Below are 26,483 nucleotides of genomic sequence, written 5' to 3'. Positions count from 1 at the left end.
CAATCATTCACGTAAAGCACTGGCTGTCAGCAATATTTCTCACTGTCCATAACTGTTATTTTTCAGGTCCTCACAGGTACTTTCTGTTAAGAGCCAGATTTTGGTTGGTTTGTTAATAGAACTACTCCCATAACTGTGGGAAAAGCCATTTTTTTTTAACAAGGCATTGGCTTTTACCTTCTGCACATACAAACCAATGGTTTTTTTGTAAATATTTACCAGTTCTCCAGCATTAACATTCCCCGTCTCTGGTGAGATGCTGTCTCTTTGAGAGGTTCCCATCTTTGATACAAACAAGGAATAATAGAATCAGTGGGAGTTTTCATGTTAAAATATCTTCAGTAACGCTTTAATGGTTTCCAGGAGGAGAATACCTTTTTTCCTGCTGGTCAGTCAGAGAGTATTTTTTAAAATGTGTGAACACCTTCATGTGTTGGTCGTAGTCCAACCAAACAATGTTAGCCCTGACACAAAGTGTTACAGAGTCCCCAGAAGTTGATAAGTCTTTCAATGTAACACAATAAAAAAATTGTTAGAATTACAAGCAAAAAAAAGGGGTGGTGGGGTGGTGGACTCTTTTTTTTTTTTTTTTTAAAGAGAGTTGCGCACAGTGAGTGAAGAGACGCCTCTTGTATTATGTGGTAAGAGCACAGCACAAACATTTTACCATATACAAAAAATAAGTTATGCAATGGATGGTGTTAAAGACCTTAAGATTTCATGACTAAAAGGTGTGAAAACTGCCAAAGTCAATGTGCCCACACTTGACTGTGGACTAATAAACAGCCTCTTGTGTCCTTGAATTTTTGTTTTGCCACCAAAAGTATGCCTAGAAATCACACCCCTTTTCTAAAAAAAATGTCTTATAGCATTACCTACAGTTTTCAAAATTAGCAACTTAACACTACACCATTCTTCTGCTTTGTAATAATTTATTATATTTTAATGATGCAACCTAGACAAAATAACTGCCCTTCCTATGAAAGTTCCACGATATTGTGGGATAATTGCTTCATGTTTTTGCTTAGAAACATCAGCAATAATCCATCAATTTACTTCTTCATAATGTAAATAGCATTTTTATTTTTTTGGAATATAGATTATGGTTGCCTAAGAGCTACTGTTGTGTTATGAGGTTGTGCTGGTTCCTTTGGGATAACAGTAATTTTCCATAGCCTCAAATCTAGAGGAAGAGTACATTTTAAAATGTCATAAGATCAACTCACCTCCCTGCCCACTAGCAGGACTCTCCTAGGGGAGACACTACCTGCCCAAAGAGAAAGGGCATGGAGAAGGGCAGAGAGTCTTATTAAGGACTTGCTCAACCAAAAGTTCATCATAAGCAGGATCATTCCAGCACAGCACTGAAGTAGGGAGGGTGGAGATTAACTTCTAATTAATCCATTTACATCTCATGATAATGCGGTTACGCCTTTTGCAAGTATTTTTACTTTGTTTTTTGGTAAAAATGCACTTAATCACATGTCAGTTTCCACTTTTGAGTACCGAGACCTTGTACTTGCCCACACCAAGTCTCTATTGCCAAGGCTCTGGAAGCAAAAAGGCAACTAACAATCAAACCAAGTTTGATAAACACATTTGTCTGTGTTTCTGGCTTTAGTGGCAATATTAGTTCCTGCTTTTTCTTTGTTTCTTGCTTTCTCTACCACTCACTTCTCTTCCAGGTCCAGACCGAAACCCCCAAAACAAAACACTCCTGCGCTCTCCTTCAGCTTGCTCTTACCTGCAGTTCTGTGACCCCGCTCAGAGGAGACCTTTTCTCACAACAAATACACTTATAACCGAGGGAGGGTTTTGATGGGATCCTTCAGTGAGATGAAGTGACTTGTCCAAGCCTAAGTAGGTCCAGTGTCCACATATGCTTTGTGTCTCCATGATAGTCCTCTGCCACTATTCCACCCTGACTGTTCCCACAGATGTCCACAGGGCAGACAACTTTGTTCACAGTCTAGCTAGAGGGATAAAATACCTATTTATCGGCTAAAACCTTTTCTGTTTAATTTTGACCTCAGTGAAAATGATTGTCCAAGAAAAAAGAGTCATGAACATTAACAATAATTCTCATCTCAATTATTGAGAAATATAATTTGCAAATGATTAGTGAAGAGAAGATTCTTAGAAAATTTATGATAATGTTCTTTATTATAATACTTTATATTATAAATTGTACTATTCTTTCTCTTTATTACATTTATATATCGAAGCCTCTTTCCTTTTCGTTGTCACAAAGAGTTAAAATCTGTGAGAGAATTTAAGGGCCTCTCAGTAATTTGGCACATCAGTTTTAGCTCAGCTATTATCTAGCTGCATCAAGATATTAATGTAGTCATCTCTCTTTAGTCTCAATGAATTGCTATAAAAATGTCAAACAATTAGATTATATTGGCCAACATAGCCCTGTTTGATTGAGTACAGATGTAGGCCGTGTCCCTTGAATCATACTGATGAAGAAGCAGAAAGGCTTGTAGAACTCCAGTGCAAATTTATTTCAATATACGTACCATTTAGGTTTCCAGTGTCAGTACTTGCAATACTAATAACCAAAAAATGCTAAATAGGTATTTTCAGATGGAATAAAAGTCAATGTCATTCAGGACAAATACTAATGAACTCTGCTGGAGGAGAAAAAAAATACCTATAAAAATAGCACAGAAGCAGTATGCTGGTACCAACGCAGACGCTGCTCCATTGCACAGATGTGACTATACCAAAAGAGCAAACTGAACATCTTATGGGAATAGTACTGCTTAAATTCTGCCTCTGCCTGGACCAGAAAATATAGCACACACTTTTGTGTCAGGAAAAAAACAGGGTAAAAAATACTTGGTAGAGATATCTGGTTACAAATGTCTCAGTGTTGGCTGCTATGCCATTTTGGAAGTCACTAAGACTTCCAAAGACTTCCCTTTTTCTGCATGTACAATGTGTGCACCCAGTTGCACGTGCAGCCCTGCCATGGAAAGCACAGGAAAGTACAAGTCCTACACATGAAATACCTCTCAACCATCTGGTGTCCCCACAGACCACGTGTAATTAAAAGCTAAAGCTATGCTGTCACAGCTTAAAAGCTGAAAACAGTTTCTGTTCCATATATGATAAAAATTCAGAACACAGTGAAGTTGTTCACATTTTGCTAGCACAGACACATCATATGCAAAGTGTACTGACAGGGTATCTCCATGGTATGGTCCTCCTCAGCTGAAGAAGTCCATTCCCACTCTACTGCAGCAAGTCTTTATCCACGTGCATCTGAGCTAGAATCTGGTTTTGAGCAGTAGCGCAGGAGAAAGCACCTACCTGTGGTGTTAGGTTATAAGGTTACAGGTGAATCGTCATAAACACAAAGACCCAGTGAGGACCAGACGCACAATGACAAGGAAGGAGCTCCAGTAACCTGAACAGTATGAGGAGTCAAGCAAGTTGGGGCTATCAAAGGAGGACAATCAGCCTGTTGCCGTGGGATGAAACTCACTGAGATGGGTCAAGGAGGAAAAGATGGCACTGTTCTCTCCAAACCCTTTCTGAACTGAGTCATGGCATGTTTTTTTTTTTTCTGTGGATATCACTGATTTCATAGGTGAGAGCTCCCATAACAGCCAAGATATCAGCCTTTTATTAATTATTAGTCAATGATGAAGACAGTATGTTTAGATATTTCTTATGACTTCTAAGTGACATTGGGGTCCTGATTTAATAACCATGTACTGAAATAGTTTTTTCTCTATTAAATGCTATGCCAACATTACACATTGTTACATGCAATTTAACTGCTACCTCACTATCATGATTAACCAAATGATTATAGACAGCCATCTACATACTTCAGCTGCAGCACACTTCATACTCATTTATCTTATATTCTGTAAGCTACTTCAAGAGTTACAAGTCCAGATAAATTCTGAGGACATAACAGAACTGCAAATATTTTTGGAATCCCATTGTCTTCTTCCAACAGAAACTGCTAGTTAATTCTCTGACAGTGTATTGACAGGTAATTGATAAGTTCCTGTCACATCAGTAGAAGAACAGACTGTTCTGGCCGCTCCAAGAATGCTGAGAACTTCAGATGACAAGCTCATTAATACTAAACAAGGGTCAAGGTGTCTGCTCTGAGCAGACTCAATGTTGTCATCACAAATTCTTTTCCCCCACATTCCTCTTCACTTCCAGGATATTGCAGATTACAGCTCTACCTGTAATTCCATTGTCACTTCTCTCTTCAAGTTCACTTTGTACTTAGGAGCTTGTTCTTCACGCCATCCATAGCACTCTTCCAAATGAATGCTTCTGGCCTACAGTATGAAACCATTTTCCCTTGCTGACTGATTGTGATCATGGCTGCGCTGTGCTCATCAAACCAAACTGCGAGCAGTGATCTGTCTCTTCAAATCTTGGCATTAAACAGAAAAAGAAGAGGGAGAATGGCAGTGTGGACACTGTTCCTGTGGTATGATTAATAAGTACGATCTAGTACCCAGTACCCAGTCAGATAATAAAACGCCCATAATACCTAATATTTTCATAAGGAAGTCAGCGCAGATTATGCTTGTTCAGGAAAATTACTAGCCGTGCTTTTGAAAAACCCAGTTTTGGGGTTTTTTTTTGCTCCAACTCTCCCTGCAGCAGAGCTACTACCGACTTCTTTCACAATTGACATACTTGTGCAAAATTAAGAAAAAAAAAATTAAAAAGAGTTTTAGACAATAATGAACCTTATTCACTTTACCTCAGTGTTCTTATCTGTACCTTATCTCAGTGCCCCTGTGGCATGGAAAAGTTATTACGTCAAGTCTTGAATTATCAAAGTGTTAAAGATGGATACAGTAGGTCCATAAAAAGCCAGAAGTCTGAACCATCCATTCTGGTAAGAAACTTGTCTTGTGACAGTAACTTTACTTTGTTTAAAAAAATAAGTCATGGAAAAGGCTAGATGGAAATACAGAACATTATAAAAAATATTTTCAGACGTACGTTCAGAAAATAAGCACAAATTCCTAATTAGGGCAGCCGTGTTGGAGATGTCTGGAAAAGCTGTTCATCTTTGTGGACATCTAGTTTCTCCTAACAATTTCAAATGGTAAATGTCAAGTATGAGACCAAGAAGAAAAGCGATAGGTCATGAACATTCAGTTATAGGAAAGAATGTAGTAGTAGAGCTCAGTACTGATACTGATATTCGGTTTCATCTTGCCAGTTTTCACCCTCTTCTGCCATCATGTGTCAGGCTGAAGTATTATATGAAATAAAGGAAAAATAAATCACAGTAGAAATTCAGTGAGAAAGAAATATCTCCCGTAATTTTTCCCATAGTAATGGACACTGCCACTGATCTGAAAAGCTAAGTGAAAAGAGATACCATGTTTGAAGTTTTTCAGAAAGCTCATCAAATGTATATCATTTCTATCAACATTATCTTCATTTGCTGATAGTGACACAAAACACTAAGGCTCAAGATTATGATTACTGAAGAATATTTCCCTTTATATCTTTCCCTCTTATATCTTCTTAGCTTAAGGTACAGCCCTTTACTTCTGAAAGGGGTCTTTATTTTGCTGCCTTCAACTGTACTGAACTTAACACTGACTTAGTATATGCATACTCTCTTAACAGTGGAAGAACACATTCTATGGTAGATGTACTACTGTGAACACAACGTTTATTTGAATATCTTTAAAAAATATGTATACACATATATCAATAGACATCAAGATTCAGATTTCAGGGAATATTGTAATTCACGCTTTACATATCAGCAACATTGTTAACATATCATACTGCATTTTTGTAAAAATGGGATTAAGTGATCTAAAATTATTCCTCATACCGTAAGCCTCAGGCAGCCCTCTGGAAAGCTGCAATTTATTAAATTTCTTTCCTCTCTTCTTATACTTAAATGAAGACTTGTATGACTACTGCTTTTGAAAATGGTACCTACCAGGGTCATGAAAGACCACCCAAGTTCTGTTCTCACTAGCGCTCCATCTGCTCATTACCCAAATAATGTCTTGGGTCTCACACAGACCGATAAACATTTCAGGGCACATAAACATGCCTTCAGGTTTATCTTGGCCACATTCCTAAAATCCGTGCTTGTAACCCTCTATTACTGTATCCACATAAAGACACTTCAGTTGGAGGCATGAATTAATACCCAGAGGTACTCTGAAAAGCTCTTCCTCGTGGCTTTGCGGCTGTTGAGCTGTTGCCCCTAACACAGAGGAAGGGGTTTGTGTTCACACAGGATGGTCGGCTCCTCTCTGACCTCCTCCTCCTCCTGGATAGATTTCAGGTCAGACAAGGTGCCAAAGCAGGGGTCAGAAGGCTTAGCACGTTGTAAAGCCATCAAATTAGTGGTCAAACTCAGGAATAGGCTTATAGTCAGAGGAATGCATCTTTACAACGACCTCAAATCTGCTCGAATTCCCCTGCCTACAAATACCCACAGGCCCCAGCTGCCAAGTTTCGATATCGGCTCTACCACGTCCCTTTGTAAAGTGGGGAGAGCCCTACCGAGAGGAGTAGCTCTCCCAGCTTTGGAGAGAGTAACGCGTGATGAGAACCCCTTGAATGATTGCTTATGGCAGTTTAATTTTAGAGCAGTTACACCAGGGACGAATGACAGAGCATCTCCTTTTTTCTTTTGTTTTACCATTTTGCAGCAAACTTGCTGCAGGTCTTCCCTGTAGACCATTTCGGACTACCCACTTTTCTTGGACAGCGACCTACTACTCAAATGACGTTCTTGTTCTAGAGTATTATCAATAAATTCACCGTGATTTTTTTTTCTCCTCACATTTTTTAGATTACATAAATTTTAGCTGACCAATTCTTTTCATGCTCAAATATATTATGAAATGTCATTTCTGTTATTAAAGCTAATTGATAATGTGATTTGTTATGTTGCTGAGACATAATTCAGAAAGTTATTTTAAAGCCGTTGATACATGGAACGGCACTAACTGTTTAATATTTCTTGTATGAATGGACACAGTGCAAGGGAACGATGTGGTGCCATGTAGATGAAATATTTTCAGAAGCTTTTATTCTTGTTGTTTGGGCTTATGCCAATGTCTTGCTAGTAGAGAGCTCATACATCCTAAGTTGTATCTACTGTAATTTATTCCTTGGTCATTAGTAGGATTTTTTCCTCCAAGTTGCTAAACAATATATAATATTTTAAAAATTAAGAGCTCACAATCAAATAAATGGTGAGTATTCTCTAGAATACTTCTCCAAAAAGTAGAAAAGTATTTTTTATTCAATAAAAGTATTTAAATTTTTTTATATATATTTAATTTCTCAATATAATAAAAATAATTTCTCAGTCTTGTGAGACCCCACCTTGAGTATGCGTCCAGGTCTGGAGCCCTCAACATCAGAAGGACACGGACCTGTTGGCGATCCTGCGAGGGCTGGAGCCGTTCTGCTGGGAGGACAGGCTGGGAGAGTTGGAGGGGTTCAGCCTGGAGAAGAGAAGGCTCCGGGGAGACCTGAAAGCCCCTTCCAGTGCCTAAAGGGGCTCCAGGAGAGCTGGGGAGGGACTTTTTACAAGGGCATGGAGTGATAGGATGAGGGGGAATGGGTTTAAACTGAAAAGGGGGAGATTTGGATTAAATATTAGGAAGAAATTTTCACTCTGAGGGTGGTGAGCCCCTGGCGCAGGTTGCCCAGAGAAGCTGTGGCTGCCCCATCCCTGGAGGTGTTCAAGGCCAGGTTGGATGGGGCTTGGAGCAACCTGGGCTGTTGGGAGGTATCCCTGCTCAGGGCAGCAGGCTGGACTAAATATCTTTAAATGTCCCCTCCAACCCAAACCATTCTATGGTTCTATCTATACAATATTAATACTAGGACTTTCCTTTTTGAATTTGCTATTCGTATGTACTTAATGAATAACTTAAAATAATCACATCAGCATTCCATCATGACTATTTCCATTGCAGTTATTAGGGAGTACTCTTCCTATACAAAATCGTATATGTAAAAATCAACAGTCTTAATTCCATTTTTGTATCTGCAGATGGAAATTTTCATCCACTCATTTCATATTTAATGTTAAAGAACGAAGACCTTCAGTATGGCACCTTGTATGACTATGCTACTATTTAGTTCTCCAAATAATTTGAAGCCAATGATCCTCTTGAGGGTCTCATATATTAGGCCACTACAAGATAAACATATCCCTCTCTGATCCTTTTTCTTTTGCTTTTATTGCCACCATCTGTTGGCTCACTCTGTGGGGAGAAAGCTTGCTATTGTCAGTCTGTCCTGGTTCTGGCAGGGATGGGGTTAATTTTCCCAAGGAGCCAGCAGGGGATACAGGTATTCCATGCCATGTGACCCATGCCCAGGTTTGGGGGGGGAGCGAGCCGGGGGAGGGGGCACGAAGTCGGGACTTGGAGCGGGCTGCGGGTCCGGTTGCGGAGCGGCAGCACTGTAATCGCGTTCGTATATTCCTTTGCCGGTGTTACTGTTACTGTTTTCTCTTGCTTTTGCTGTTCTGTTAAACTGCTTTTATCTCAACCCACGAGTTTCTGCCGTATTCCTTCTGATTTTGCCCACGGCTGTGGGAGTTGCGTGAGCGGCCGCGTGGTTCTTTGTTCCCGGCTGGGGCCAAACCACGACACAGTCCAGATCACTTGCTATGAGAACACCTCACTTTTTTTGAACCTTGATTTGAACCAAGATGATATTCACCTAGACCACTCCACAGTCTGCTTGAAACCTCAGGTTGTTCCATTCCATGATCACAGAAGACACCTGAGAACCTCTCTTTTCCTCTTTTGGTTTTCTACTCCTACTCTCCCCCCGCCATTCTAGACTCCACCTGAGTAGGTGCTGCCCTAGAATTCTCAGCTGATGGCCAAATGACTCAACAATAAATGGGAACATTTCTATCTGGTCTGGTGAATATGCCCTAAATGATGTGTCATGTCCCATTTCTTGGAACAGAGTTGGCTGACCCTAAAATTCTCAAGTGAGAACTATAAAATTTCTGTAAAAACTTCTAAATTGCAGAAAATGTTTGTGTGTGTGACAGAGATGTAAATTTAGCACTTACCTTCTTAAATGCTGAGACATGGATTCGACAAACGGACCACTCGGTGGATAAAGAAGAGGCTGGACGGTCGCACCCAAAGAGTTGCGGTCAACGGCTCGATGTCCAAATGGAGAGCAGTGACAAGCGGCGTTCCTCAGGGGTTGGTACTGGGATCTGTACTGTTCAACATCTTTGTCGCAGACATGGACAGTGGGGTCGAGTGCACCCTCAGCGAGTTTGCTGATGATACCAAGCTGTTTGGGGAGGTAGACACACTGGAGGGGAGGGATGCCATCCAGAGGGACCTGGACAGGCTGCAGAGGTGGGCCCAAGCCAACCTCATGCAGTTCAACAAGGCCAAGTGCAAGGTCTTACATCTGGGTCGGGGCAATCCCAAGCACAAATACAGGCTCAGCGGGGAATGGCTGGAGAGCAGCCCTGAGGAGAAGGACCTGGGGGTGCTGACTGACGAGAAGCTCAGCATGAGCCAGCAATGTATGACTGCAGCTCTGGGTGTGCAGGCTGTAGGCAGTCAGTGATGCCTCGTCTCTCCCTTCCAACTGACCATGCTTAATTAGGGCCTGGGCAGGAGTTGTGTAGTTTGCTGCCAGCATCCTTTGTCATGCTGGATTGATCCTGTTTTTCAAACCCCTTTTATACTCCTAAAGATTACCTTTTAATCTCGGAAAAGTGGTTATTGAAGTAATTGTCTGAGGAATTAGGGAGAGTGGTGACTAGCAGAAATGCGTTGGTTTTCATGAGCATTGTGGTGCTGTTTGCAGGACAGAAGATCAAATGGGAATGGAAAAAATACTCTCGTATAATCGCTTTCCATTCTGTTGTCTGATTCTGCATGTAATAATGTAAGGCCCCATCCCTGGAGATGTTCAAGGCCCGTTTGGACGGGCTTTTGAGCAACCAAGTCTAGCGGGACCTGTCCCTGCCTATGGCAGGGGGGTTGGAACTCGATGATCTTCAAGGTCCTTTCCAACCTAAACCATTCTATGATTCTATATTCCAGCACATTCATCATTAACTTTAAGTGGGGCCTTCTTATATTTCCTAATTAAAACTCATTTTGTCCTGACAGAAGAGTCCTCCTATCTAAGCTTCCAATCACAATCTGAAGAATATCAGAAAATTTTAAGGTTTTAGTTACTTATTCAAATCAGGTTCTGAAACAGACATTTTCTACAGTGTTCCTTCTCAACCCTTCCTTGCTCAGTCGCATTCCTATTTACTGTCTGTAACAGATACACGTTCTGAACTCTAAACCTGCATCAGCTGAGCTGCTTGAATCCTTCCTCTCTGTAAGAAGCAGGTTCTTCTCTTTTGTTAAATTGCCATGGTTAATTTAAAAGAAATATAAGAGATGTTAATTTGTCTACACTGTTTTTCTTTTGAAATCATTCCAAATTCTACTATATATCTTTTCCTGAAGTGACTCTCTACTTTTGTACAATCATGTCACTGCATATTGCTACAAACATACAATGGAAAAGAAGCTATTATTTCCAGTACTAATGCCTGAAGGAATGAACCAGATGTCTTATTGTGTATCCACTGTCATCTAAAGTACAGTTTATCATCTAACTCATGTAGTCCTACTGCTATTAATGATTTTACTGACTGGTATGTAGCACAGTGATACAGAGAGTACTCTCCTAACACCCCAGGCAATTTAGTTATGACTACACCTCATGGCCCTAAGTCAAATATTTTTAATGCCTCAGAAATCAAACATATTATCAGATTTTGCACGCCACCCACTTTTCCTGCACTTACCCAGCACATGGTACCCATTTGTAGGTATTCTGCCACAGTTTCTCTGATTAGTATTTCCAATATCTTACTCTCAACCAGTAAAGCTCACAGGTCTGAGGTTTCCTGGATAAGGCCATTACTCTTTATCAATACTTTCTGATAAAGCAGTGCTGTCAGAATGTAAAGAAATTTTTGGTCATACTCATTGATCTTTCTGACAGAGGTTGCGGCAATGTAGTTAGGGCTAAAGTATCAAATACAAATGGGAATATTTTTTGAGAAAAACACTTTGGTAGATTAAGTTATTTCCATCAGTTTTATAAATAAAACCACAGTAGTAAACTATTGAATAAGCCCATTGTACCTGGATATCAATGGTTTTTCTAACCTTTGCAATCTTGCAGGTTTTATCCTGGATTATTCTCAAAGAACAACACTGTCATTTCTGAAGCATCGAAACTTTTCTGGACTGTACTATTTATGAAATTTCTAGTTTCATGAAGGTCAAAGTTAATACAAATTCATGAAAACTGTAATGTAGCAAGGCAGACAAGGTTTCATGATTCCCACTGAATACACTTTTTTTCTAAAGCCTTTTATGCTACAGAAAGAGAGACAGCACTAGAAATATGGCATTCCAGGTAACAAATGCCATTAACAGCAGGGAAATACAATTTCATAGTAATGAATGTGTTGGAGAATGATGTGAATATTAATCTGGGAGATAATTAAAAAAATTAACAATATACTGGACCCTTGCTATACTGAACAACAAGTGCAGACATTTGCTACATTCAAGAGAAATTGCTTCTTCAAACTCAGAAGTACTTGAGCTTCCCACTTGAGCATGGGATTTTTAAAAAGCAGCTGTGTAATAGTGATGCAATGTAAAGGTACCTGGTAAGTCCTAAAAACAAACAAACAAACAAATAAATAAATGTGAGAACTTGTGGAAAGGGACTCATCCCAGTACGTGGTAAAACACGGCAAGTTCAGAGGCTTGAAAATATCTTACACTGAATCCTTAATTTTCAGGCTGGATAACTTAAGTACAGTCTATGATCTCTTCCTTAGTTAATTTGTATTGTTACTGAATGCACAGATACATGCCATAAAAAAAATATGTATTTCCCATGTCTAAAAAAAAGAAAAAAATTACGCATAAAGGGAATAAAATCGTGCATGTTACGGAACAGTTTTACAGAGCAGCTGCAGTTGACATAACATCATCTAACTAAATTGTGAGAGCAAGGTGGAAGGAAGCACAAACTTATTGTGTGCATAAAAAAAATATTTCGCATGCCATGATTTTCTAATCATGGTCTATATAGCCCTCTAACTCTTATCAGGTTCTAATTAACTACAGCACAGCAGGTAGCCAAAACCAGTATCTTTTCAGTGCCGTTATAATGCTCTATCAGGAACACCAAAAAATGCATCACAGGAAACAGACATCACCATTTTATTGGAAAAAATAGAGACTCTTTAACTGATTTTAGTTGCAATAATGATCAAAGCTTTGTCTTTTCCATAAGTGCTAAATTATTTTCCATTTATTTCTACTGTTATCACTACAAATAAAGTTTTAAAGTATGTATTTTAAAAATGCATTGCTGATTAACAGAGCACGTTACAAAATCTATACATGTAATAATGTTATTTGGAATTTTGGAATAATTTAATATGTCTTCATCTGTTATTCAGGAAAACTATAGGGAAATAAAGAAAGCAAAGCTAATTAAACATTTTATTTAGTACTACCTTGTTTTCTAATTAAACTGCAGTTACTGCTATAGAAAAAATTAAAAAACAATTTACTCAGAATAAGGTGACTTGGTAAATTTTTCAGCTGTGCTCCTGACAAATCTTCCACATAAAAACAAAAGACATCAAGGAGAAGTTTTTCCAAATGGAAGCACTGACAGTGATACATTACAATTCTGCTCATGCATCAATGCCAAAAAATACTAGCGTAATTTCCTTTAAGATGGGTTGGTAATCACCAAATTCTTTTAAGGGATTCACTGAGTTCAGAAAACCTTAGAGTACTAACTGAAATCTCTAAACTAAAGGTTCTTTGATATTTCCTGACACTTACCCTAATATCAAACTGTTTACTTCTGAACCAGAAATCAGCAAAACACACATTTTCTTAAGCTCATCTCTCCTTAGGCCACGTAGAAATAAGTATCTGCCACACTGTTAAATGCAAAGTGTGCCCTATGCAGAGCGTAGTGGTATTCCTACTATGAAAACTCTGACACAAATTACATCATAATTATGTTGGGTAAACCATATAGCACACAATTAAAAAATGATGGATGAGTTGCAGGAAGATTTGAGGAAATGTGAATGGTCTGTTCTTCTGCTTTGTCTCTAGGAGAGCTGTGAGAATCCGCTTCTGCTATAAAAATATTTTAAAAACATTATTATTTCTGAATATGACTGAACATAAGAATGCTTTAAGTGCAGTAATTTATCACATCTCCTCTTTGATTAATATTTGTGGTTCTTTTTACATTCTTTTTATAATATTAACTGCCACTAAATCCAAGAAGCATTTTCTGAAAAACCAAACCAGAAAACCCGGTAACGTTTCTGATCTGAACTCTCTGTCTCTTCAATTCTATGACAGTGTGAATGTTACTTTATTTACCCTTGTTTTAAGACACAAGTCCCATACAGTGGAAAATATCTATTTAATTTTATAAAGGATATATTAAAAGTTGTTTTACTTAAAAATCCTTCTCCTCTCTCCAACAAGATGCCCGCTGGAATTTTGTATATATAGTGTGCCCCTTACAATGCAGACTGTCTAATCACTGCAGGTTCAAATTACTGTTTTGCAGTCTATAATCCATACCATTTATATTGTTCATGTCATGCTCCTGATGCAACTTTTCAGTCACACTACTTCAATCTATTACAGTTCAGTGGAAAGTTAATTTCAGCTTTTGGTCAGCTATGACAGTCTCCCTAAAATTTTATATATGTAAAATACAGCTACTCCAATTACAGTGTTGTACCAGTCATCTTCCCACTCTCAATTCTTGTAAGAAGTGTCACAAAAATTTGTCATAGCTCATCTGAAAGATTTCACTTATACCTGTGAACTACCCATAGGTCTGCAAGGTTCTAGTTAACACGCGCTGCCAGTCTTCTGTACTAAGCTTTTTAATTCTTACTTTTAATGGAATCCCTTTCCCTGTGAATCGTACTCTTTTGAAGAATATGGACTGTCTGCCCAGTTGTCCTACCAATGCTCAACAAACCTGGAAAGAAATATTTCTGTGAGATTTTTAGGAAAGTTTTGAAAAACAGGAACATATCAATCATGCAGCCCGATGTCTTCAGATTTAAAACTTAATGAAAAAGGATACCTTTACAGATTTAGTTTTGTATCTCTGAAGATGTGAGTTATCTCCAGCTTTTGTTTTCCCCATAGTTTATGTAACTACAGATTGCCAAGTCCTTGGGCACTGCTCCTCCTCACCACAGAAATCCTTTTCTTACCATACGACCATAAACACCCCCCCCCCACTAAAACTGATTTAAGTAGGTTACTGTTCTGTTTGAAAGATCAACCTGTCAACAACATGGCAGCTCCTTCATGCAGTTTACCTCCCATAGAAACTCCGGGCAAAATTTGGTAAGGAGAAAAGAAAGAGGAGAGATGGGAGACAAGCAGATACACAGTCCATAAGTGGATACATACAAATGTCTGAAATAATATACATGCAAACAAAGATGAACACAAATACTTACTCTCGGACAAAATTTCTAGCCTTTCTGCATTCTCTTGCAAGGTAGTGTACCACTGGTTGGCTATTATGGAACGAACACCGGTAAGGCTGAGAAGCATTGCTGTCTCTGTTGGGCTCTCTATAGCAATATGTAGACAACTAAAGAAAATCAAAAGTATGAGATCAATAAACTAAAAATGTACATAATATATATATAAAAAATATAGCTTTGCTTTATATACAGTGTTTTTTAATAGAAGGGGAAAGGGCATGCTGGACTGCATGAGGAGAGGAGAAGAGAGGAGAAGAGAACAGACATAGAATAATAGCATATAAACCCTGCCACTTGTCAAGTTAAAAGCAAGGAAAATACTGAGGTGCTTTTAAGGCTAAAAAAGCCTTTGCTTTGAAATAAAAATAATCTGCCTTATTGTAGGCTTTACCAAAATAAACTTTATCCTACCTTTTGTGGATATCAGAGTTTGCAATTCTTTGATAACTTTGCTTTGATCGCACCAGATCTAGAAGTATCATCAAATGGCACCCTGGAAAAAAATATGTTATAGCAATGGTATTTGCACTAAGAATAATGCCCAACATAATAAATATAAGTAAATATTCTTAAGTTAATGACTTTCTTGAGCACAGTCTAAACAACTAATACAAAATTTATGTATTTCAGCCAAAATTGTTAAGTATTAAGTAAAAGAACACTAATGAAGTCATCATAACATTATTTGGTGTAACTTTGCTACACTTTTCCACAGTGTTTTGCAGGGTTTTTTCCTGTGCCATCTTAGTATAACTAATAATGAAGTCCACATACCATCTTATTACAGGCTAATGACGTATCTACATGACTCAATTCTGTAGTTACAAACTCTTCTAAGATGAAGGTATGGAAATGTTATGTACTGTAGCTCCTCTCCACAAGTTAGGATCAAGTTACATCTCAAAAATTCCTTATTTTCCTCAAAAGCCTCCAGAGAAATAACTTAGAATACTCGTACAATTAAAAATTTTCCCTACTTTTCATTTTGCTGCAGCTTAAACCTGTTACTTCTTCCCGTAATCCAGGCAGATGAGAAGTAAATTACCTTTCTGCTTGGAAAGCCTTTGACATACTTGAGCATTATTATCATGTCTCCCCTCAATATGTCAATCTTTCCTCCTAAGGTATGTTTGATATGCATATATACATATGAACGCACATACGTATTCATTAATAAAACTATGCACACAAATCTGTGCTATAGCCTTCTGACCACTCTTAATGTTCTCCACTGATAACTTGTTCTATTTGGTCAATATTCTTCTCCAGTTGAGACCTTTGCAAAACTAAGTAGAATGGGGAATTATTTATATATGTGCAAATAAAACTCCTGTAATAGTTACCCTGATACAGACCTCAGGGTGGTGTTTTTTTTTCCCTACCAAGATGACGTTGTTTAATTTGTGATCCACCTCTTGACTGTTCTGTAATTCTGCCCCTTAAGCAGTCGTTCCCTACCTTACTGATGTTTAACTGATTATTTCTGCTTAAGCGTAACACCTCCTTCTAGCCTTTCGTGAATTACCCCCTGCTAATTATCCCATAAAGAAAGGTTAATTTGCATTCTAAACCTGCATTTCAGGAGTTGCTGAACCACCTCATCCTCTTTCGCAGCCTAGTCTCATAACCAGGTTCAGCAATGACATATTCTATTTCGTCATGTAAATGACAACCACCAATATTTAATAATATTTGGTCCAGGTTAGAGCCCTCGGAATCCTCAGACACAGTTCAGAGTTATTAATAAAAGTACTTTTAACAAGATTGGCTCTACAATAGATTCAAACTCAGTCTGCAAGACAACAGTAATTTTACCAGCTAACACGTAAAAGTTGTGTAGGTGGTCAGAAAATAGAACAATCCTTTGAAGACTAAAATTGATACATTTGAAATTAATTTATTCTCCATTAAAGAAAATAAGATGCACTGGAGAATTAATCCTGGCATATTTTAAGAGCAGGACGCAGGGTGAGGGTTAATAAGGCGCTCAGGAACTTTCCAAAAGTTGCCAGAACTGTAAATATCTGCCTTACAGACATCTGAAACCTCATTTTCAAGAGTGACCAATGTATATAGGAAGACTTATTTTCTTGATTTCCAGTAATATTTGCATACACATGTTTAAACCACTTTGAAAATCAACGTTTCCTGAAGAAGCTTCCTCTTGCTTTGCAGGGCAATCTGATGGGTACTGTCCTTCTCCATTTTACATGTCAACACAATGTAGCAACATCGCAATTCAGCCACCCTGACAAATGCAGCAGAGCTCCAAAGTTGAGCTTCTTCCAGACGTGCGAGGGGAATAGGAGAAATGAAGATTTGGAATCCAAAAAAACAGTCCTGAATCTAACCCTTAGGCTACAACACCAGAAAGACTAACAAGTTGTGAAGAAGCAGAGGAAAACAAAAAACTTCTCAGAGTCTACAAATACTCCATAATACCAGAGTAACTGTTCGGCATTAACCCAGTCTTGACAGACAATGAGGAATTTTGGCGAAGCGATACAACAGAGGCTGTTCTTAACAATAACAAATACTTTGCTACCAAATACTAAATTCCATAGAAAAGGAGAGGAGTTACTGGGAAAACCATCAGATGATGACTCAATTTTTGGAATGTAAGAAATTCCAACATTTGGAAGTGGAGAAGGACTAAACTTATTTGTGAGGAATAACAAGAAAGCTGTGCAACAGAATAAAATCTACACAATGCAAAGTTTTTCCAACTAAAACCCTGGATCTTGAAAAAAGCCTTTAATTTCTAACATCAGTGCTATGATAATGATACCGTATGAAATAAACCACTGGGAACAAAAGGTGGTGTAATTAAAAAAAAACATTTTTCAGTTTGGTTATCTCACTTGGGATGTTCAACGCAACAAGTCTGTTGAGTAAAACATGAGACATGAATCTCTCCATCCCATAGAAGAGAAATGCACTGCAGTTTGTCAGCAGCTGCTCCCATTCTGCTTGGCTGAAGGAAGGAAGAAGAAAGAAAGGAAGTTACTTTTCTGTTACTACTTTACAAGAATATGTTTCAGAAATTAACCATAGCAAACACTTCAGTGCTATTTACTCCAGAAATATTTATAAGAAAAGTCAGCACACAAAGCAAGGAGACAAACAAGACTGCAGAATTCTATGGAAAGTGTAATAACTCACATGGACAATTAATAATAATTTTTTAAATACAGAGGTATACCTAGTTTCGTAACATCTCATAGTAAACAAGAGGCATAATGTATTTCTAAGTAAATATAAGATTTTCCTTAAAAAAAAAAATCATTGATGAATGCATTGTACAGCTTTGAAATAACAGTATTTAGTCTAACATTCAATGGGAGTATTTGTGTATGCACCCATCAGGATATGAAGAAATTGGGTTTTGAAAAGAGATGCGAATAATCAGTCTAGCTGGCAGCAAAACCCATGCAATTTGGTAACAGGTAACAATCTTTGTAACTGCCATGAAGAAACACTGAAGTACCGACACAGCCATTTTACCTAAGTAGAGAAGATTTCAAAGGACTGATCAAACCAGCAGTTATAACGGAAGGTCCAGTGACGACAGTGTTGACTCACTTACAGGACTTGTCACTGCTTGACCTCTCGAGATCCCTTTTATCCCTCTAGTGCTATGATCTTAAATGTAACATCCTTCTATACAGAATAAAGTGTGTTTGTGGATAAAGTCCATAAAATGGTATTAGTTTCACGATCAGATGTTTGAAATCATAAACTGTAAGATGTACTTGCACTCCTTTGCTTCTGAAATCTGTGCTCCAATCTTAGCACTGACTCAATGTGCATGGAGATGCTATAGTTTTTAATACTTGGATTTAAAACCAGCTATAGCAAAGCCAGAAATTACATTTATGCTCACATCTACTTAAAATAGTCATCAAAGACTGCACCAGTCGACTTTTTGTCAAAATTGGGTTATCTACAAATACAAAGCTAAATCACTTTGCGGCACTGTATTTCATATCTGTCTACAAATCTAAACATGTGTTTGAAACAAAGACAGTGGTTAGCTACATGATTACCAGCTCAGCAACACATGACTCTATTTTATGACTGAAGCCTCTGGGAATAGGCACAATTTTAAAAAGGAAACAGGGATAAAACATGAAAGCAGATAATATATTACAAACCTTGGAATACGTATGCTGCCAATAACTCCTTCCCACCGTAGTGTAAATGGGTCACAGTATTTTTCTAGGATTTCCTTTATTTTTTGGGAAGGCCTTAAGGCTTCTGTAACAACAGAATTTCGTCATTATGAGCTTAAGATGCTACAAAGGATGTTGGGTAATCTTAGTTTCAAACATTTTAAAATCTCAATATAATATTTAGGGGGTTTTAGGCCATCATTAAATCTTAAGTTTTTTGAAGTCAAAGTCTGGCTTTTAAAACTTCAGCAATCATGACATTTTCAGAGTAAAATTGTCTGTAATTACCATCTGAAAGGTATATTTTATAACTGACAAGGATTATTTGGTAGACAGAGACTTTAAAAGCAGAAGGGAAGAATTCTAGATACCCGGAGAAAAGTGTAACGAGTTGAAAACACCAGCACTGCTCATGCAGTTCTGTTCCAGAGGCTCAGAGAGGACTTAAGTAGATGGAGAAAATATCTGAGTTTCCAGAGCTCTGATTTCAGAAAGCAAGACTCCAAACCCACCTCTGCTCTCCAAGGACATTGCATATTTAATGATTATTAATCTTCTCTTTTTTGACTATATTTTCACACTACTGCAAATTAAAGATACACTCTAGAGCCAGATATTGAGCAGATGGTAAACAGTGTTTTGTTTAGATCTGCTGTGATTAAGAAACCACAAACGTAGGGAGACATACTCGATTATGCTACTGATCGTTCAGTACCTTCTTTTGCATTGAGTTTAGGTTTAGTAACTGCAGTTAAAAAACCTCCATTAAACCAATTTTTGGCATTTAATATACATGTGAATTTGTTAACAAATGTGAATCAGTTAAACTACTGCACACACTCGGAGAAAAAGTAAGGTAAAATTGTATTCTTAAAGTGTTTGTGTCAGACTGAATTAATGCATCCAGAGGAGGGCAACCAAGCTGTGACAGTGCTGGGAGGAATGTCCTGTGAGGAGCGGATGAGCGCTCACTTGTTTCGTTGGAGAGAAGGAGGCTGAGGGGTGACCTCATGTTTCACTGATGCACCATTTGATAGGTGATAAGTGGTACTGTTCTGATGAAAAGCTAAGTTTTTTTGTCAACATCTTGATGTCATGACTTCATTTTCTGTTACAAAAATTTCTAAATTCCATGGGTAGTTTGTGGAGAAAATATTATTTAATATATATTACCTGCTTCTCTTCCTTCATTATAGGGGTCCACAATATCTGATCAATAGTTAAGTGTAATCAATGCAATGTAAACAACAAAAAAGAAAGTTTAACTCATACCCTTAGATAATAGTTTGTGAAAGGATACATTTAAAATTATGAGTATCAAAAGGAAAGCAATTAGAGGGTAAATCACGTTTAATTGGTGCCTACAATTAAAAAGAATACATCTTCTATTACATGCAGAAGTCTCAATTAACAGTATTGCATTCTTTGTGTCAAGCAAGTAACAAAAAGATGCTCTAAAGTTTTGAAGGTAGGAATAAAAGCAGCATGATACTCAATTGTCAATGGAAATTAAAAGCATAAGCTCTTCTGCATTATCTACAATGCAGGATACATACAATACATCTGTATACACATGTGCACGCACTTATATAGATATATATGCATACATACATATATATTTATAAAAATACGTGCATACACTATATAAACTATACTATATTGTTGGAGGAAGTATTTTAGTAACTTTAAGCAGCTCCCTTGGTGGGTTGTTAAATATGTCACATTTACACAGAGTATGATTTTTTCAAAGAAACAACTCAGTCATTATTGAAGATTCAACAAGAAGCAAAATTCTTATGGACTTATGTGATATTTATTCCACTTCATAATTGTAGCATATATAATGAGCTTCTATGCAAGCTGCTCATAGTTTTTTAACATTTTTTACGCAAAAAGAAGAGCTTTTCTGTTTATTTAAAAAATGTGGAAAGTTCACCATTTTGATGTTCTTTTTCTGATGAGCTTTTGATTTTGTTTCTTTAGGTATTTCAACACCTGTTTTAACTTCAGTCTCTATGGAATTGAAAAGAACAGATTTATTTTTTTTTAAGATATAGGCAGTTTTAGAAAATACAACTTTCTTGAAGGACTACTTATATTTGTTATGATGTAATAATAATAACAGGTTAAACTAGAAAAATAAAAATTAATGTCACATCACAGCAAGACAAGGACATTCCCCAAACCCTCTTGATTAAAAATAATGGCTTGAAAGTGGAAAAGAAGCAAGAGATGTGATCCCTTAGACATGCAAATGCTTCATTACATTGCAGATTTAGGAGAGAGTCAAACAGTGATTACCAAAAGCACTTTCTAAGCCTATTCCCATATCTACTCATTGTTGATGTTACTGGAATAACTGAAGATTCTGAGACACACACAGAGATTGAAAGGAAAAAGGAAGTTTCGTATTTGAATCTGATTTATTTATTTATTTAATGGATTTTTAAAAAGCACAGACAACTGACATATTTCTCACTGTACACATGACTATCACCCAAAGTACATGTCTCAGCCAGTTATCACTGGAGTGCACTGCAAGCTGGTGGAAGTCTGAGATATGCATTTGGTGGCTACTTTCATAATTGCCTGAACAGAGACTTTTCAACTATGCTTCCTCTCATTTATCCACTTCTAAAATTAGGCAACCATAAGAAGTTTCACTTTAAAAATGGAAAAACAGAATTTGAAAAAAAACCCAACCCTATTTCTAACAGAACTGTAACGCTATATGAATGTGTATCAGACTAAAAATATTCTAACCTCATTCACAAATTTAAATAATGAAATTATTCACAATTCTTTCCCTTTAGAAAGGAGGGGTGAAATGGAAAAATGGAGGACAGGTTATACTGAAGGCACTAAATATTACAGATAAGAACACAATACAAGAACCTCTCTGGAACAGAATACTTTCATGGTACAGAGTGAGATTTTCTAAACTTATCCTATTTTTTGTCTTAGACCCAGTAGCTTTAATAATTTAATTTGAGTTAAAATGTGGTTTTATCTATGTATGAGCAAAATGTGACTTCAAACTTTTAACTTCAGTAATAGAAGGTATTTTTGATTTATAAAAAAAATTGCTTAGTGCCTGCACTTACTACTCACTTTTAGAATAAATAAGAAATTACTTTTAAGATGCCATAAGCACAAGTTTACCAACTGTCCAACTACCTCACTTAAACTCATTTCACTGAAATCAGTTTATACAGGGTATATTCAGGTTATACAGTATTTATACAGTTTATACAGGTCTGCGGTAATGAAAGAAGTCCATAAAGCGTGTGGGATCTGATTTTGCTCATGTATAGCACAAGAATCTCTGGATTGACCTGAGCCCTTAATGTAATCTTAGCTACACAGAGAGGAAGTAGCTCAATGATTAGAAATTTTTTACATTCGAAATCTTGAGCAAAGTCGTACACTAATGTTAAAGAAAATCAACAGAAGTCTAAATTCTGATTTCATTTTTTTTTCAGTGCAGCTGAAAACAGCTTTAAAGAGTTTGAGACTACACCTGTATAGCTGAAACTCCAAGCCATTTTAGATTCCACTAAGTTTTACATAATTCTTTAATATGCAGAGGTTATTTTAAATTAACTAGCACTGCTACCATAATCAGCCTGTACATTACTGAAATAAGTCTACTGTACTATCTATTCCTTCTAAAATACTGGAAACCTATTGTATGTGGCAGTCTTCCAGTAAAATATAATACACCGTTCATATAATTTAAATTTTAAGTATCTTGTTGGCTGCATCATTATGCTAATGCAAAGAATGTTTAGCTAACAGTACCTGATTCGGCCAGATGTACTCGATTGTAGAGAATCTGGAGAGAAAAATCTCTGGATACAGAACTTATTCCTTCCTCTTTAAAGATACTCAGAGCTTCCAAAGGCAATTCCATAAATAACGTATCTACTAGTAATACCACACACAATCCTAAGTCCATAGGTGTACCTGAAAAAAAAGTGACAGAACATGATTGAGATTTAGTAGCTTTCAGGATGTATATAAAAAATTGAAGTTAGATGTAAAAATCTAAATTTCCTTTATTGTATGACACCTGAACTCCATTTTACTGTGGATTAAGTGCATTATGCAAAAATATTTCTTTAGATACCATTACTCCTAAGATATTGTCAAACTTCTATGCATATGCACTTGTGCGCAGTGATTCTTCAGAGGGGAAAATATCCCTGCATTAATAACCAACCATCTCAGATTGATGTCCAGGTGTAAGCAATATATTCAAGAAAATGATGTTTGGAAGTTTGGAAATGAAAAATTACCTTAGCAGTGTTTGGCTAAACAGTATAGAGCTGTAAAGGAGCTCTTATCCAATACTAACTGTGCCTTTCTGTAGGAAAGAAACTTTTTGTTTCTGTTAGTTAGGAAAGAAGTACTGACTATCATTATGACAACATTTTCCTGTTCTACAGAGAAGCAACAAATCCATGGAAGACAAGTTATTCAGTCTTTGCAGAACAACGGAAGCAGCCAGCTACTGACTGCAGAAAGAAACTCTTGCAGGTAAAAGCAAATGCAAATCTTGTTCTAGTAATTTTTAATTGAGAAACTTCATGGCTCCCCACCATAAAGCAAAAATCTCATCCCCCAGTAAGCCATGGACTCGATTGCCTCTTCCCTTGGAACATGTTTAGGGACATATTCCAGCATTAGGCTTGCATTAAAAGCAAGCACCCTCTGAGAGTCCATGAAGCAAAAAGCAGGAAAAGACAAAACAGACTAAGATCAACAGATTTAAGAAAGTTCATTCTTTTGGTCTTTCTCCTGAAAAGGCTGGTTTGTAACAAAGCCCTTTTACTTAGCTGTCTAAAGTCTGTATAGTTTGGAAGACTGTAAGTACGTGCAGAAGGATAGCTCCATCCAGCATATAATCTCTTTGGAAGTACACTAAAATACTTGACTTGATACAGAAAATAAACAGGCAGAACCATTGCTAAAGCCTTTTTCTTCTCCCTGGCTTAAAAAAAATTGAAACTAAATTGACAGGATTTTGGTATCTGTCCATACACACACACACTCACATATATATATATTGTCCTCAAGAGAGCACATACCCTGCATTCTAGTGTGTTTGGTGTCCTTATCTTTCACTTTTGTTTTTCCTGATTCAGCTGCTGAAACTGATGTGCTCTGTTCTCTGGGAAGAGGAATCACAGTGAAAATATTACCAGCACTGATTCTTATATAAGTAAGTTTTCACAGGAAACACAAAACCAAAACTGCTTCGATCTCAATGAAATTTTACACAAAGGATTACTCTCTTTGGAGTTTCCGTCCTTTGGAAATCCCATCCTTAACTACTTAAATTATAACGTTTCATCCTGAACTTAATATTGTATAACTTAAGCTGGAGAATAGTGCTTGTGAGAAATGGCCATTAGTCTACCCTATGGTTCAATCCTCTTAGTCTTGCATATTCTGCATATACTGACTTTCAAGATGTAAAAAGTTCATTCAGTGGGGTCTATTCTTGTTAAAAACACTGCTGTATTTGTAGGACTGAAGTCAGCATTCTATTTTCACAAATTATGATAAAACAATTCTGAATGTCTTACCTCATACCAGAAAAATCAAACTGTGACAGCACTGGTTTCAGATATTCTTCCATAATTTCTAATATTTCAGAGAAATCTGATGTCAAATCATGTCCGTGATCATCTTTTTTATCTGTTGGAGTCTATCACACACATTGCAACAGAAAACAGAATACTTACAAAATGCTGTTTAACAAGGATGGAGGGTGTACTATGTTAAATCAGAGGCTAAATCAAATCTTTTGAAACATCATAAAGTGGAAAATATAAATAGAGAAAGTCAGTTTCAAAACTGCTTTACTTCAAAACATCACTCCTAACAGCTTTTTACAAAATATTCTAACATCAGAATCAGTACAAGATGACTATTTATTATTTAAGCAATTAATACACTTCTGCAATTTCAAGGGGGAATGGCAGGGCAGTCCAGCAGAAAGGAAAGATAATGTGGTGCTCCAAACAACGGGAACAAATTGTGAAAGGACAACTTTGAGAAGTGAATAGAAACAGCAAGATGAATGTAGAAGAAGCAAATGAAAGTGTATGGAGAAATCAGTGGAGTCAATTTAGGAAAAAACTAAACAGAATGAAGAAAACAGAAGAGAATAGAATCATGGAGGAGAAGATGACACTAAAAACTGAAGCTTCTAAAAGCCAATATAGATGGACACAAAAACACTAACTGGAAAAACAAGCTCAACTAACTGGCAAAGAATGTTGGTATTAGTGAATGGACTTCTCACCCAACACCCTGTTTGTGTGGCTTTGTGCAGGCTGCATGCACAATTATGGAAAGTTGTAATGCACAGGCATTTTAAAAACCTAAGCCACTTTTTTTTGGTCTGTTCTTCCTGACATTATCTTATCACCTTTTTCTTTACTTACACAATTACAGCAATGTTTACATAACTTGCCATTACAGTAAAGGCTGGCCATGGACAAGAGAAAAAAATGATCAATGCTTTAATAATCTGCAATTATCGATATTTTAACTGAAAGAAGCTAACACAATGAATAAAATGGAATTATAACTCAAGAACCAGATGTGTTAAAGTTGTGTGATTAAAATAATAAAAACTTGTACAGAAAATTCAATATGATCTATATTTTTTACCTTTACCAGCTTTACTTTAAACAGGGAATTTTGATTGATATTGAAAAACATAAACTTTATCTAACAGAGCCAAAATTAAAGTAAATTAGAATGCTAGGATGTCGGCTTGCACATTTCATGTGAAGAAAAGTTTCTGTCACCTTGCAGCTTAAAAGCTTAGGTGAAAGTCACAGGCTTTTCCAGTGTACCTTTATGCTACACAACTTCTGTTCACTGATTGTGAAAAGCAATGTCCTTATGGAAGTGAGCCTTCTTGAAGTAACAAAAAACTTTTATCATCTAGAATTTTGGAGTGTCCATAGCTACTTGAAATTCCAAATGAAGCAAAATTTGTGACCAGCAGACTCGGATAAACTGTGTCCAAATCAACAGCTATAATGCAAAAGATACTGTGTGCCCTAGAAATAAACTTTTTGGAAATCAGTAATAAATCTCTGCCTTAGATAGTTTTATTTTGATTAAATGGTTAACATCTGCAATCCTCTTTTTCTTCTTGGGACAGCTGCGGCTTTCATGTGATATGAAAGCCAATGTACACTTGCAAACGCAAATCTTAGAGATACAGCACATTTTCAAGTAAATTGACTTCAAACTGAATCAATTTTCAATTCTAATACACTACTGAACATTTCAAAGCTGCTGAATGACACTGAAAACAGTAACAGAATAACACAGCAAGATTAAATTTTGACGCAGAATACACAGCAATTAGTACCTGTGAAGACTAGAGATGTTACACTTGGAATAAACTGAAAATTCTGCATAAAGAATATTTATGATAGCTTTTTAGTACATGCTTTTCAGCCTTTTTTAAATATAAGGTAACCAAATATATTACCCCAACTGTTTTGGAGATACACTCTTGCAAGTTCTGAATGAAAGTCTGTTTAAGATGACTCTTCAGCTTTTGCTGCTTGTAAACACGCATTTTTTCCAACAACATACAGAATGTATCAGAATTCACAGGAAATCGAGAAACTTTAGCTTGCACTGTTAAAAGGAGGATAACA

General features: G+C 37.0%; 1 protein-coding gene across 1 annotated transcript in view; it reads right to left on the bottom strand.

Annotated features, from left to right (window-relative positions):
• Positions 1 to 26,483, bottom strand: part of CFAP46 (cilia and flagella associated protein 46) — a 106,770-nt gene that overhangs the window by 4,652 nt on the left and 75,635 nt on the right. Inside the window, exons 47-51 of the mRNA XM_009892735.1 lie at positions 22,591 to 22,755; positions 18,772 to 18,874; positions 17,479 to 17,591; positions 15,029 to 15,110; positions 14,588 to 14,724 (exon numbers count right to left, since the gene is read on the bottom strand). Of these exons, the coding sequence (XP_009891037.1) occupies positions 14,588 to 14,724; positions 15,029 to 15,110; positions 17,479 to 17,591; positions 18,772 to 18,874; positions 22,591 to 22,755 (600 nt within the window). The remainder of the gene's footprint in view (positions 1 to 14,587; positions 14,725 to 15,028; positions 15,111 to 17,478; positions 17,592 to 18,771; positions 18,875 to 22,590; positions 22,756 to 26,483) is intronic.

This window comes from Charadrius vociferus, unplaced genomic scaffold (genome assembly GCF_000708025.1).
Source record: "Charadrius vociferus isolate BGI_N301 unplaced genomic scaffold, ASM70802v2 scaffold38, whole genome shotgun sequence".
NCBI classification, from domain to species: Eukaryota; Metazoa; Chordata; class Aves; order Charadriiformes; family Charadriidae; genus Charadrius; species Charadrius vociferus.
Note: the sequence above shows the minus strand (reverse complement) of the source record. Positions and strands in the feature narration are given on the sequence as shown.